This window comes from Scleropages formosus, chromosome 2, assembly GCF_900964775.1.
Source record: "Scleropages formosus chromosome 2, fSclFor1.1, whole genome shotgun sequence".
Taxonomy (NCBI): domain Eukaryota; kingdom Metazoa; phylum Chordata; class Actinopteri; order Osteoglossiformes; family Osteoglossidae; genus Scleropages; species Scleropages formosus.
Window position 1 is genome coordinate 18,493,727 of NC_041807.1, and position 16,212 is coordinate 18,509,938.

Below are 16,212 nucleotides of genomic sequence, written 5' to 3' on the forward strand. Positions count from 1 at the left end.
TTTTCCTTAAATTTTGTATATTTTGACTTTGTTCTTAATATAAATATGGTTTTTTTTGTTCAAACAGTCAACATTTACCTCAGTCGGATGATTATATAAATATATTAAAAAAAAAAAAAAAAAAAAAAGACTTTCTGGTTTAATTTCCCCATGTGAAGTTTACAAGTTCGTATCTGACTGACAGATTATTTTGAAAATGGACTTAAATATTTTCTAAACTGTACATTTCTTAGAATAAATAACTTTTACACAATTTCTTTATGGTTTTTGAATGTGCTCCCCCCCTTTTCTTTCTGGCTTCCTTTATTTGTACAACTCGTCCTGTTTATATTCTCCCAAAGAGGTTCACATTTGTACACTAATGTAATTAATCTAAAATTTAACATTTGGTTACGAATGGATCAATAACCTGGCAAAAATAAAATGCCTGTGCATCCATGTACTTGAATTACACAAGGGGGGTGAAACTTTCAGATTCATTTTAGAGGGTTTTTTATTTATTTATTTATTTTTACACATCTTGTATCTTACAATATACCTGTATGTTTCATCAGTGATTTCACTTGGGGGTCACTGGTTGTGAAAGTACCTTCCTATGCCAGGCATCATCTGGCAGTCCTGTGCCATCACCAGGAACCCTAACCTGGTTTTGGGTGCTGATTCACACTTCATCTTTTCTTGACAAACGGTCTGGCCTGCCTTTGTATAGTTGATGGGTCCTGTTTTCTGCTAATCCTGCATTGATAGCAACACTGCTGAAGCCTTGAGGTTCATCAAGAAACCTGTGGAGGTGACAGGTCCTCTTTGTTTTGAATGCCACAACTGTCACTTCATAAGAAGGAGCCAGAGAATTCTTGATAGGATGTCATGCTGATATACCCAAGCATTGCACACTCATTCCCACCATCTAGTCTCCCAGTACCACTCTTTTTTTTGAATATATCCACTCAGCAATCTCTCACACACACACACACACACACACACACACACACACACAGAGACAGAGAACCGGGTCACGGGGAGCCAGAGCCTAACCCGGCAACACAGGGCATAAGGCTGGAGGGGAGGGGACACACCCAGGACAGGATGCCAGGCTGTTGCAAGGCACCCCAAGCAGGACTCGAACCCTAGACCCACCGGAGAGCAGGACCCGGTCCAACCCACTGTGCCACCGCACCCCCCACTCAGCAATTATTACTATTGCTAATTGTTCTGGATTTTTGTGTATCTGATCTGCCATATCTGGTCTGAGCTTGTGATATTTGGTACCAAGTGATAATTTAAGGTCCCACATGAAAACTGTACCAAGTGGCTGTGTGAGGTTGTAAGACGAATTGTGTTGCCGCGCTCTCGGCTGCAGTCCGGCGCTCTCTCCTGAGTACTCAGGTGTTTGTGTTTGCACCCTCTGTTTTGCACTCTCTTGCTTTAATTTCTCTCGTCAGGAACGAAATAGGATCAGATAATGCCTGGTAAGGGTAATTACTCCCAAGCTGAGGATGTAGTCCTTGAGGAAATTAAGTTAAACAGTGAAATTTTTTCCAGCGGAAAAAAACGAAAATGATTTCATCATCCACATGTTTACCAAGATAGTTACAGTTGTAGACCATAGCAGTAAAATATATTTCTTTTCAAAGTATGAAAGGGTAATCACATTAAATTCCATAACTTTTTAAAAAAGAACTTGGGTTATTGTTTAACCAAAGAAAAAAACAAACTTTTGGGTCATGGTCTTTTGAATGCTTATGACAATGCCATTCCACTGAGCCTGTGTCTCCTGCTTTTCCTTCCTTCCCATTTCATCTTAGCTACAATTTCGGAGTATCGTTAGTCATTTTTTTTTCCTCTCGAAACCTATAGTTTATATATTTGCTCATCCTAAGCATTGTCCGTCATTCATTCTCTTCGTTATGCCTTTCTTTACCTTTGTAATGTTACCCTTTGTTCTCCCTTTCTTTTTACTTCCCAGGGGTGTACCGGTGTACCATTGCCCCTGGTACCCCTTGTTTTTGGCCTCCTTAAGAGCTGGAATGAAGTCAGCTGACTTGCCCATGATCACAAGGGCTGGAGGAGACTTGCTGGCACCTTATGTTCTACCTGGAACAAAGAGGATTATACCCAAACCTGTTTAACTGTGTATTCAAAGTGTACAAATATTTTAGATGTCTGCAAATGTATTGTTATGCAAAGTTTTACAAACATAAGTCTTTTCCTCTGAAACACTTTGTTATTGACATACTTTTCACAATTCTAATTTACATACAGGAAGAAAATGAAACATGACAAACCGGTTTCAAGAATCACATGGCACATTGAGCAAAGATGGGTTTATTGAAGTAATACATAACTGTTCAAATATTTTATTGTACCACACTCTCGAGCTTCCAAGTGGTGAATTTCAACAGAAAATGTCACCCAAACTTGCTGTAATTAATAGTACAATGTTCACACCTATCAAGTTATGGAAAACAAAAATAAAAATTTGCAGACAGGAAACCCAAGATTAGCAGAAAACTGAAAAGAGAGAAATAGAGCTCTTTCTTTCATATGACTCCCACGTGGAAAAAAAAAAATTAAGGCACAAAAATAGCAGTTATACTCTGACAGGGATTTAATATCAGTGACTATGAGAATAAATTAAGATTTATGCTGCCTTTCAGTATTTGTGCAAAACTTTTCTTTTACTACAGTAACTATGCTGTGCCCCCTGTGACAAATGACCCAGTTCACCATACAAGAGGACACCAATTTCTCAACTTATTAATAGAAAAAGAAAGCCGAACTCCTTGCTACATGGCTCTACTGTTCTGAATGTGACAAATACCCCTGTATTGTTATTAGCACCATAATACTTCAGTAAATCCACCACCTTAAACTAAATATTTATATATTCCATGAAGAAAATTTAAGTAATCATCTAACTGTGCATCCTGTGGTTCATATGCATCTGAACTGCATTGTTCTGTCTTCACTGTTTCAGGAATTCTAATTCATCTCACAAAAGGTTCTGGTGTGTCGAGCGACTACGGGGCACTGACGTCATACAGAATCTCCCATCTCTGTCCTGTGCAGTTCTGCACCACCAGTTTTTCATTGATCATTTCTGCACACCTATTTGTCCTTCTGTTCCTGAGAGCTCCACCCTGAAAAACACACAAGAATATTGGTGATCCTCTACTGATGGCATTTTCAGTGGAATCGACATGCTTTTGGATGGTGATCTTACCACCAAGCTTTGTACCTGTTTGAAATCCCAGTGGCGGGACATATCCTCCTTCTGGGCCTCCTTGCAATCATATAAACCCAGAGTACTGCCTGTACCAGGGTCCACCAGGCACCTGTTGTTGTTGTACTTGTGGGACTTTATACCACCAATGTACAGCTCCCCATTTGTCCGGTAGTATGTGCGCTGAAACACCGCAGTAAAGTGACAGGTGAGGTCAATGGTAACACCAGAGTTCTTGTTCCACCACTGTGCCACTCTATTTCCGGGGCCAGATGCTGATGTGTAGGGGCATTACCTGAGGGTTGTAGTAGTAGCAGCCATAGGCGATGGGTTCGTGGCCAGGCACTGGACCCTGGTCTATGCACAGGTTTGCGTCAAGGTTCTTCAGCTGGAGACACAGTGCAATACAGATTGTTGAGCCAACAGAAATCCAGTTCTTTTGAACATGCTGGAACTGGTTCATTATGTAAAAACAACATACTCCTCCATAGCCAATGAGATCACCAAAGTCATCCAGCTGGGGATACACGTTGTCCAGGTACCACCGGAAGGGCTTACACTTTAGCTTTTCCCTCAGCTTCTTCATCTCAGACACATCACCAACATCGATGCCATGATCCTGAAGTAGAGGAAGTGTGAATGTGGGTAGGGGGCATACATAGTCTAGTTAGGGGCCAGGGGTTTGAACTGAAAAAGGGGCACAGATGTGCATTTATGACCACCCAAATAAGTGAAGGAACCTGTGAAGAGGGGACGTTTTAGAGTTAAACTTTCCAATAAAGCAGCTCATGTCATAGTTCAAGGAAGTTAGCAGTTCTTGTTTTGAGGAAAAAAAACGTATGCTGCAGGACTTGTACTTTGAGTGGAAGATTCCAGGCAATGTTGACATTTTTCTTGTACTCATCCATCCAGATCTCGGCCACTCTCAGGGCATTCCTCTTCATGGTGATGCTGAGGTCACGCTGGTAGGGTTTGTGAGCCCTCTCAATGTGAGCAATCTTGGAGCAGGGCACCACCTCGATGCTGCCTCCACACAACCACACCTGCATAAATATACAAGTATATGGTTGATTCAGGTTTTGAAAGCAGGAAGTGCATTGTGTTTTCCACTTTCTTCTTCTTTTTTTGTTGTTTTTTTTTTTTGCTGAAACATCATTACAGGTGATTTTTTTTCAAAAACGTTCTACTGTTGTGAACAGCAATCTTCTTTTGCTATTTGTTTTATTATGTTCATTATGAAATAAAAAATATATAATGTAAATGTTTTTTCAGTTTGAATTTTTTGTAAACTCTTCTGATATACAGGCAGTCCCCAAAACAAGTTCTGTTCCTCAGTCTGTCTGTAAGTCGGAACAGTTAGGTATGGTGGGTATCTAATGTCAGTTAGTCAGATTTTGTCTTAATATATCGTGTTCCTTTCTATGCATAAAAACCTTAAAGAAACACTTCTGGATACACTAACGTCTTTAATATAACAATACAGTAATAATACAATATAATGATGTAATAATGATAACAATAATAACTTACTACAGTATTTATAATAGCGAGAGGAAGAGGAGAGAGAAAAGGTATTAACATTAAAGAAACTTTGGTGTTCGCTTTTCCAACGTTCGTTGGCGTTTCACCTTTTTCTGATCGCTTAAATATTTCCACTTTAATTTCAATCGTGATCGTTTTCATGTGAGTGAGGAGAATGAGGAGGGATTGAGAACAGGGGAGCGAGAAGAACGAGGGAATGAGGAGAATGAGGGACTTGGACAGATGGGTAGGTTGTCGTGGGTTCACGCGAGAGTGCTGGAGAGACGAGCTCCTCAAATGAGATTTCCCAACCAGGGTGTGCAGGTGCAGCTTCTTTATACCCCACTGCTTTGATTTCAAACAGGTACGGACATTCGGGGCGAGGTCATGGGTGTGACAGTCCGACTGAAAAGAACAAGGTCTTAGTGCTACCTCAGGCTCATGCGCCCACAAGCCGACGAACGGCTGTGGACGCACAACGTTTTGATAAGCATTGCAAAGTATCGCTGTTTGTTATTACAAATCATTGTATGTAACTTGAATTTTTAATATAATAGGCTTAATTATGAAGTTTTCATTTGATTGTTACTTAAGAGTGACAAAAAATTAATTTCTGGTCAGTATGGGGATGGTTCCTAAGTAGGGTTGTATGTAAGTCAGACGTTCGTAACCCGGGGACTGCCTGCATTAACTTTCTGGCAAATTCAGTGAAAGGCACCATTATTTAGGAGTCAAGTCTTAAAGCATGATGGTAGCACTCTTGTAATTACATGAAATGTAATTACATATGAAAATGAATTACAATATGAAAAAACAAACCCGAATTCCCAGCTCTACGTTCTCCCCTCCGTACACTTTCATCCCACCATCCAAGGCACCAATTTCTCCAAGGAACTTTCTGTCTGCAACCAGAATTCCCATCACCGAAGGGCTCCTGCCGAACACAGTAGGACAGCGGAAGAATACATTTTCAGACATCTAAATGCGTCAGTGTGGGCTGGACTGAGGAATTTGGTATACTCATCTGAAACAACTCCACTGTCATCAAATTTAACATAAAAGACATTCAGAGAGCCTGAACAAAACACAAATTTCATCTTGTCATGGGCCAAGAGAAGTGTACCTTATCAATATTCTTAACATATTATTGTCATTAATGATCGGGAAACTAAGAGTCTATTTCCAGCAACACAGGGCGCAAGGCTGGAGGGGGAGGGGACATACCCAGGACGGGACGCCAGCCCATTGCAAGGCACTCCAAGCAGGACTCAAACCCCAGACCCACTGGAGAACAGGCATAAGCCAAACCTGCTGCACCACCATGCCCCCTGCTACTGATGTACAGTACTTACTAATATATGATTACATTACACTCCTATCAGAAAAAGACTGCTCACACCCTGAGTATACCATATTTCATGAGAGCCATGACTCACGAGCGTTTTGACCATACAAAAAAGATTATCCAATAGGCAGAAGTTTTATAGATCCCAATAGAAGTTGCACTAAGGGCAAGTGGATTGAATCTGTGACCCTGGTATTACTAGTACCACTCTAACCAAGGAAAACATTTGTCTATAGTAGAACGAGGAATAGAGCGAGTAGAACGTTTTTCCACTCAATGGAGACTTTTCTGGGAATATTTCCCACTTTTTAAAATCACTCATGGTTTAAATTTGTATTTTAGCAAGTGAGGATTGCGTACTTTCCTGGAAGCGATGGGTCATTTTGGCTGTACCACTCGGGCCGGAAAGACTCATACATGCACCAAAGAGCCCAGTCGAAGGCATGGGAAGCAGGGTAGTATGGAACAACATTCAGGTTGTCGAAGTTCACTCTGTCAAACACGGGTGACACCACCGTGGTTCGGTTTGCTTTGATCTGAGTCAGCAGCGGCTCTGCCCTAGGAATGTAAATACATGATGATTAACCATATGTATTTAAATTCAATGTAAATCTCAGTTAAGTAAAACACAGGTTTATATTTTCTGTAGGCTTACCACCCGACAGTGACTTCTATGTGCGCATCTAAAATGGCCACAACATCAGCAGTGGCGGCCGACCACCCGGAGATACGAGCTTGTGAAAGTCCCATCTGTTGGCTGTGTCTGACCTTGGTGAAATGTAAGCCTGGGTTCTGCTTCTCTATGGACTTGATGTACAAGTCTAAGTTTTCCTTCAGGTCCTCTTTTTGATCAAAATGAACCACGGTGATGTAAATGGAGATGGAAAGAAATGCAATGATGAGACAATACAAGCAGTGAAGGGAGCAGTCTATACTTGGGCTAGAGTTTTGTGATGCCAAAATTATTGCTAATGAATCAGTTAACGCATTCTTTTTTCCAAAGCAACTTACAGTATTTTACCCAGTTTCAAAGCTAGGGATTTTTCCTTGCATAATTCAAGCTACATACAATATTCAAAAGTACTACAGCAATAGTGTAGAATGGGACTTCAACCAGCCCCTTTAGGTTTTCAAATACTATGCTACTTTATTATTGCTTTATTATTGCTAAGATCACCACACTGGATAGCTGTCCAAGCTTTCATTAGATAGTTTAACATTAGACAAACCATTGGAGCTGTTGTCATCCACCAGTATGATTTCTTTGAGCAGTCTGGCTGGTGTCTTGTCAACAATGCTACGGATGGCTCTCTTGATGATAGACAGGGCCTCATTCAGGTAGATCAAGACCACTCCGACGGTAGGGAGATCTTCTGGGTATTTCTTCTCCAAACACCTTGAAAATTTAGATATAAAATAAAAAATGGGGATTATGGTCTTTGTTCTTACAAAGAAAATTTGCCTTCCTGGACACAGCAAAGTTTTGCTTGTGTGTAACGTGAAGAAAAGATTTTATTTTTTTGCCTGTACATTTCAAAATACGGTATGTCCATTTATGTAAACCTTATGCCAGAGCCAGATAACTGTTTTGTCAAAATTTGCCACAAATGATTCTACTGTTCCTGTACCCAAAATGAACATTTTATAGAATATGACTTCAAATGCTGATAAAAGATACATACAATTCTGCTTAAATTAGGTTTTTCACAAGACTGCATGTTATACACCTGTCACCGAAACGTCTCGAAACTTTTTCACAGGATCATCTGAAAACTCAGTCGAATAAAAATCAAATGACATCTTAAAAATAATGTCAAAACAATCCAAAGAGAACTAAAGTATGGCCATGAAGTGAGCACAATCTTAGTTTCCACAGAGATGGCAGTTAGAAATCCTGTGAAAAAAAAAGTTATATTATTGAAAGAAAGAGGAGTAGAAGGAAGTGGGAAAAAAAGTGAAGACAGCACCTGGCATCACGTGTGTCATTGAGCTGTCTGTTCAGAGGCAGTCTGTCACTCAAGTACACGTTGTAGCCAAACTGCTCAAACAAATCCTGGGCCACCCTCTGGTCATCTTCCGGCAAGTCCCACCCCCATTTCTGGAACAGGTAAGAGTTGGGAAACAGCCGTGCATACTTCTTCTTAATATTCCCTTTTTTGCCTTTCTTCATGCTTCTGTTTGTGTCGGTGTCCTCTTCCTCCTTCCTTTGACCTTCCTGTTTTGATGGGTCTTGAGGTTGTTTTAGAGCAGTGTCTGCTCTCATCACAAGTACTTTTTCAATCTTATCCTGTTTGTCCTCAAGGTTTTTGACAAGATCATCTAGGAAGAAGAGCAGAATTTGAGGAACGGTCAGTATAGTTAGGCATGGGAATAATCACAGATTTTTACAAATACAAGCTGCTCTCACATTCTGTCACTCATTACAAGAATTTGAACCTATAAGCACACATAATGCAATCTGTCCTATAAAATTTTCACCAGAACCCATCACCTGACACAAGAAACACCTTAATGCGTCATTTGAATTATATATTAAAAAGCTACGGTTCCTTACCAAACAAAGTTGTTACAAGTTTGGAAATAAGTCTAGCCATCTTTACATTTAGCTGACACTTTTCTTCAAAGCAACTTACAATGTTAAGCTTACAATTATTTACCCATTTATACAGCTGGGTAATTTTTACTGGAGCAATTTAGGGAAAGTACCTTGCTCAAGGGTACTACAGCTGCAGGTGAGGCTCAAATCTGTGACCTTTAGGTCCAAAGGCAGTAGCGCTAACCACTACACTACCAGCTGTCCGTCTTCTGACCTATCCGATGAAGTCACAACAGAATAAACAATCTGCTGAGAAGAAGCCACTCGCTGACAGACATCCTGAAATGCTGTTGTAGAATGTTCCAATACAACTTGGAAGTTACTAGCCCTTCAGTGACTGCCATTCCTTCAGGTCCTGAGGCAGCAAAGCAGCCCCACACCATTGTACTCCCTCCACCTTGCTTCACACTTCGGAGAAAGTGTTTTGTTTTCTCCAAACATAATGCTGTGTGCAATTGCCAAGAACCTAAACTTTTCTCTCATCAGTCCACAGAACATTGTTCCAGCAGTGATGTGGAACATTCAGGTGGTCTTTAGCAAACTTGAAATGGGCAGCAATGTTTTTTTGGACAGCGGTGATTTCTCGTTAAAACCTTTTATTCAGAAATTTCACAAGATTGCTACCTGAAAATTGTGAGATTCTCAAAACTCTTCTAGCTTGGTGAAAAGTTAGGAGGTGTTTGGGGATCTTCAAGTGGTGTAACATACCATACCCCAAGATAAATGGATCCAAGCGTAATTTATTTACAGTAACCGTGAAAGTACAAGAAACACAGCTGCAGGTTTCAGTCAAAAAAAGAGAATCAGTATTTCAAGACTTTGCAGTGGTATAGTCCAGGTGTTTCTCCTTTGTATCTGTATTGACTGCTTTCTCTGCTACGGTACAGGCTGTTTGGAATTTATGCCAAACAAGGTGATGGATATATCATATCACATTATCAGATTTTACCAGGGGCAATGGTAGTGTAGTGGTTAAACCAGCTGCCTTTAGTTCAAAAAGGTGACAGATTTGAATTTTCTTTCCAGCCATAGGACTCTTGAACAAGGTCATTACCCTAAATTAATCCAGTAAAAATTACCCAGCTGCATAAATGGGTAAATAATTGTAAGTTGCCTTGGAGAAAAGCTTCAGCAAAATGAATCAATGTAAATTATTGGCAGATTTATCTCCACACTGATTGCTAAATTATTGACTGAGACACATCAGCCATGAGTCCAAGATATCCTGTTTATCTATTTGAAACTCTGAATCTGTATTACAGTTTGAAAGTTTCCAATGCTTCTGCAGTGTAAATATGCACCATAACACACAGCTAAGAACAAGAATTAAGACAAATTATTTAAAAAAATAAAGAGGATGATAATAACATGGACATAAAAAGGTAATGCTGAAAAATCCAGGACTAAACAAGAAATTTAAAAAAATTGACTGAAGATGTGTTAAAGTGCTCCTATCACCAATCCCCAGGGCAAGGGGCAGGAGGTAAGACCCAAGTACAGGATCTGTGGGTTATTTGTTTGAAGGCAAGGCAAAAGACATTTATCAAGGGGCATACATCCCTCAAAAGGGATAACCTAGATGGTGGTCAAAGACAAGGGAATTGAAACTTGGCAGCAAGGATTCTGGGCTTGTGCAACAAGGCATGCAAACAGGGCAAAGGCCATGGCCCCAGGGTGCTCCAGCACAGGAATCCCTCTCACCTAGAAATTCCTCAAGCATAGAGTGGTGCTCTTATACGTAGTTAGTCTGATTACTATCACATGCTTCTCACTGAGGTGTGGGCATGGTTGTGACATCGCTGACGTGTGGGCATGGTTCTGACAGCTCCAAAATATGTTTGAGCTAAGTGAGCTCATTGAGATGACAAGCAACTACACCGCATGAAACGACGGGTGTTGTTCAGCATACCTGATCTTCATTTGAACAATATTGAGAGATAAAGGTGATCTAGTTCAACAAAATAGACTGCAAAAAGGTCAGAATTGCAGTTGCTGTGGAAAAGATATGTACACTCCCTAGCTTCAATAGCTGGTCTCCTGTTTAGCAGAAATCACTTTCTGCAGGCATTTCTTGTAATTGTCTGTTTGCCTCCTACTTTAACTTAGAGAATTTTTTTCCCCCACTCCTCCTCAGAGAACTCCTTCAGCTGTGTGATATCTGAGGTCTGTGAAAGGATCTGTGGATGTCGTGCTAGCCTTCTTGGGGGAATTTGTGGATGTGTTTCCTGGATGTGAAGAAGAAAGGGACATTTCGGGCACTTTGGATGCAGACGCTTCTTAGTTTGCCTGTGTTCTTATCCTGCGGGGACAGATGCATTCAGCCATCCTCTGACATCCTTCACCTTAGTCAACACAAAAAGCTATTTATTTTATTACGGACAGCTTCCCTCTTGCCATTTGTGTTTCATCCGGGGACACACCAGAACAAACTGTCAAAACTGTGGAATAGTCTACCAGTTACTGTCAGAAATGCCCTATCTATATCAGTCTTCAAATCCAGACTGCAGATTTACATGTTCACTTGGGGATATCACCACGAAATTTAATTTCACTTGGCTGTATTTTCAGTTGTTCCCCCCCCCCCCCCCCCCCACGGCTGTGTCAATATGTCCATCCATCCATCCATCTTCCTCCGCTTTTATCCGGGGCCGACGGATACAAAGTCGATCATCGACCTCCGACCTAGGGTGTCCTGGTGCCAAGTGCACTGGTGGACACCCTTATGCATGAACATGGTGTTCGTTATGGATAAACCGCGACTAGCACAGAAATCCAATAACAACTCACCGCTCGGGTTCAGATCAGGGAGGCCGTTCCTCCCAATCACGCCCCTCCAGGTATCACTGTCGCTGCCCACGTGGGCGTTAAAGTCCCCCAGTAGAACGACAGAGTCCCCAGTGGGAGCGCTTTCCAGCACGCCCCCCAGGGACTCTAAAAAGGCCGGGTACTCTACACTGCCGCTAGGCGCATAAGCACAAACGACAGTGAGAGACCGTTCCCTGACCCGAAGGCGTAGGGAGACGACCCTCTCATTCACCGGGGTAGACTCCAACACATGGCGGCTGAACTGGGGGGCTATTAATAAGCCCACACCAGCCCGCCGCCTCTCACCTTGGGCAATGCCAGAATAGTGGAGAGTCCACCCTTGGTCGAGTAGAGTGGTTCCAGAACCCAAGCTGTGAGTGGAAGTGAGCCCGACTATATCTAGACGGTATCTCTCAACTTCCCGCACCAGCTCAGGCTCCTTCCCCGCCAGTGAGGTGACATTCCAAGTCCCAAAAACCAGAGTTGGCGCCCGAGGTTTGGGTCGGCCGGGCACTCGGCCCCGACCACCGCCCAAATCACAATGCACCGGCCCCTTACGGTTTCTCCGGCAGGTGGTGAGCCCACCGAAGAGCGGCTCCACGTCGTGGCTTCGGGCTGAGCCCGGCCAGGCCCCGTGGGCATAGACCTGGCCACCAGGCGCTCGCATGCGAGCCCCCCCCCCAGGCCTGGCTCCAGGGTGGGGCCCCGGTGACCCCATACCGGGCGGGGTAAACAATGTGTCAATATGTATTAAACTTTTTTATTTAAGTTGTAAGTTACTAACAATTTCATCTTTTTGAGCATTGTCTCCCTACTGGCCAGCTGTTACAGAAGCACCCCATGCTGACTGAAGATGATGACCAAACTGCCATGATGGATGAGGCATGATCAACTGGGAAATTAAGATACCATACAGTAACAATATTGTAACTACCCGCGTTACTGATTTAATGTAAATAGTTGCATTATGGGAAATCTGTAAATAATGTCCGTAACCGCTGGGGCTACGTCGGGGGGAAATGGTGGGTTGACTATGTCTGCCACCGTGTTAGGGAGAGCTTAGGGGTGCTAAGGCAGGCTGGCTGTAAGCGCAGGTCCTGGAGGAAAAGGGGTCCTTGGACCGAGAGCATTATTTCCTTTGTACTGGTGTTTAAATAAATCGTTTGTTATGAACACTGCTTCCGCGTCCTTATTTGCCCCATCCAAACCCACGGCGCTGCGTGCCACAATGTGTTTGTTACTTGTAATCTGATTTAGAAGTGTTGTTTAATCTAGAATGCCCAGGAGGGAAACTGGCGTCCCGTCCTGGGTGTGTCTCCTCCAGCTTTGCGTCCTGAGTTGCCGGGTTAGGCTCCGGTTCCCCGCGACCCCGTATGGGAAAAGCGGTTCGGAAAGTGTGTGTGTGTCTGTGTGTGCCCAGGAGGGAACAGAGGTTCTTTTGTCTCCCTCGACATCCAGCTGGGCATTTTTGTTCCTTTCCTCCTTGGCCAGTAGGCATATTTATAGTTTTATAGAAGCGTTCATAATGTATTATGCTAGTTCTGTAGTTTGTTTCCTTGTCCGATGTATTTGTTTCTTTCTTCTATGCCTGTGTTCAAGTGCTGTGTCACTGTGTGAAAAGAGTGATCTACAAAAAATGAATTAAATTCAACATGAAGTGCCAGGAGTGGCTGGAAACTTGTCACAACGACTGTGCGCACCCTTGGTGGAGGGAAGACATATATGCTCATAAGAAAAAGAACTTGCTCAGATCCATATCTTCTGAGTTTGTTTCTGGTAACACTGCTGGGGCCACTACATCATGATGTAATGGTGGAAAAAGGCAATTACCCCTTCCCAGTGCTCTCAGCCACAACTTGCATGGGCTTGTTAGGCTAAATCTAGGGCTCATTTCCACTTATCTCAATGATCGCATACGTTAAAAAGACAGACTGGAGAAGGAAGTTGGAATTAGATTTTTTTTATTCGCGGAGGGAGAGAAGAGGCTCCTAGCTGATGGCGCTGGTAAGATAACTGGGTGGTTTCATTTTTGCAAGTTTTACTGTGTGTTTCCTGTTCTGCTTGATCTCCTCTGATACTTGTGTTTACTCAGTATTTTGACTTAAATCCTGGACTAAGGAATAAAAATCCTTCCACATTTATTACCAGCCTTGTCATTCCCTGGACCTGGCAGGTCATGCTGTGCCGCCCAAGCAAAATGTTGATGCAAAGAGAATACCATTTTACATTTATTCATTTAACAAATCATTTCCCCAAAGGGGGGGGCACAGCGACGGACTGGTATTTCTCTGAAACCTTTTTCCGGGAAGACTAACAATCTCCGCTTTAGCGGACACTCGCGTCTTTGGACTGTGGGAAGAAACCGGAGCACATGCAGGAAACCCACGCGAACACGGGAGAACGCGGGGGCTCCGCACAGAAGGAGCCACGTTCAGTCGCACGCCTCAAGTTGCGGGCAACCAGCGCTACCCGCTGTGCCGCCCAGTGCAAAAGTTTGCTTTGAAAAGATGGGTAGAGGTATAAATGACGGCTGCTCAGCAATGTGTGTGTGTGTGTGTGTGTGCGCGCGCATTTCTAATTTTTTGTACGTTAAATCTTATACACACTGACTGAGAAAAATTCATGAATTACGTTCACATTTACATAATTCAAACTAAAACTGCGTTGGTTTCTTGTAGAAATAAATGAACCGATTAATGGAAAAGTCCGACTGTAATTTAGAGAAGTAAAATTTGTGTTTGCGGACTCCTGTCTTTAGTTACCCCCCTTGGTGGTCACACATGTTTTGTACCTGAATGAACTCTTTTGTACAAGTGTTTCTGTGCGGTATTCCGTATTGATCATCATACTGCTTTATTTATTTTTCCCCCTTGTTTTTTGTTTGTCGCTTTTCCTTATTTTCTTCTCCTATTCACAACAGATTTTAGATCGTTATTTGGAAAACGCGATTAAATCCCGGCGGCGCAACTGCTGTGTTATGAACCCGCCCTGTTTGTTCTAGTTTGACACTTTATTTATATTAAAACGTGTCAAAAATTGATTTTGATAACTGCTCACATTACGTCTGCTTAATTGTAATTTTTTTCTTGTTCTTATAAAAGATAAAAGGGCGAAATTCACAAATGTTGAGCGGAAAAATGGAAAAGAAGGATTATTATTGTACTGATACGAAAATCGTGAAATAAAAGGAATATTATAATGAAAAGCAAGTTTAGCTTTGTACATTAATATCTTTACACTGGTGAATAATTTATTTGTCGGTATATTCAACTGATTATTTTCTCACTCCCTTTCCTGGTCATTTTCCCCTTACTGTGTCTGTGTTTACTATGTTTTTTTAGTAAATTGTTAATAAATTGCTTACTTGCAAGTGAGTTTCTCCATTTCTCTTCCGTGCAATGATCCAGCGGGTACAAAACAGCATAATTATGGGCTTTATTACAGTTCCATTACACGTTTATTACAGATTCACTCCATCACACTAACTCATTATAATTACACTTTTAAGACATTAAAATGGGAGTAATTAAATCAAAATGTTGGAATTCTGACTGAAGAAGTTCTGAACAAATAAGTAGTTGAACAAACAAAGGCACCTAAATTGTTGTACATTTACTTACCTGGAATAATGTAAGTACCATCTTTGATTAAATGACTAGATGTGATAAATGTAAATAGTCCTACTTGCCTGTACAAAGCTTGCTTTATGTAAAACATATATGCAGAAATGCTTTCATTTGGTTTTTCTTAGCTCTCTGTGCCCACCATCTGAACTATACCTTTACATAAATTCAGTTCAATTTATTTTTTATTGAGTGCTTTCTCAGACAGTGATACAAATTCATAGGAAACAGATAGCTGACTATACATAAAATTCCTGCAATAATCATGCAGTTATTAAACCTGTAAGTAAGCCGACTGGCTACAGTGGAAAGGAACAGAAGACTCCCAACGGAAAGGCAAAGGAGGAAAAAAAAACCTCTGGGGGTCCAAGTGCCAGTGGCTGCCCAACCCTTCTGTAAATTTTAGATTAAAAAAGACTTTTGTCAGTCACTTTACATCCATTTGTAATATTATAACTAAGTGCTAAACCCAAAAAAAAAATCTGAAAGAAAATGTCTGAAAATTAATGTTAATTAAGCCAGTCTCTCCTCTCTCTACCTAGAAAATTATCACAATCACCTGTTTTTACTCACACATTTTGATGATATTGTTTTCAACTTCTGAAAATTTCTTCAGAATGTCAGTGTTCCCATCTTGCTGGGTGCCTGGTGCCTCTTTGTTATTTTTCAAATTTCCAACCTGTATAAACAGGTAGACCACAATAAAGAGTGGGGCCCCATATAAGGCCAGTCGTTTGAAGCTCCATGTTAACACTCTCATGGTTACACACTTTCAGCTCTGAGGATGCTTTGTTCCTGCCAGTAGCGCTCAGAGTATTCAGTACTTAAAGTCTGCTGTAGATTGGTCAAGAACAGGAAAAACTAGTGTCATGCTCCCAACAAAGAGCCAACAGGCGAGACATAAGTGCAGGTGCATATTTATGGCAAGAGAAAAGTTGGGGAAAGGCAAGGGTCAGTCGATTGTCATTCATCGTTAACAGGAGCACTCGGGAGCCGGAGTCAAGGAGACGTGAGGAAAAGGTCAAGGAGCAAGGGAAGTCATAGCTAGCAGAAACGGAAGGGGAAACGCGGAATGATAGCATAGGGCTGCAGTTGCTCA

General features: G+C 41.8%; 1 protein-coding gene across 1 annotated transcript; it reads right to left on the reverse strand.

Annotated features, from left to right (window-relative positions):
• Positions 1-2,328: 2,328 nt before the first annotated feature.
• Positions 2,329-15,926, reverse strand: LOC108931373 (probable polypeptide N-acetylgalactosaminyltransferase 8). The gene is made up of 11 exons (XM_018747117.2): positions 15,687-15,926; positions 8,057-8,408; positions 7,319-7,485; positions 6,745-6,931; positions 6,450-6,647; positions 5,564-5,678; positions 4,081-4,266; positions 3,705-3,842; positions 3,519-3,611; positions 3,239-3,406; positions 2,329-3,140 (listed from the first exon to the last, which is right to left on the reverse strand). Exons 1-11 carry the CDS (start codon positions 15,871-15,873, stop codon positions 3,021-3,023), a joined length of 1,911 nt encoding a protein of 636 aa, XP_018602633.2. The 5' UTR covers positions 15,874-15,926; the 3' UTR covers positions 2,329-3,020.
• Between the last annotated feature and the right edge of the window lie 286 nt (positions 15,927-16,212).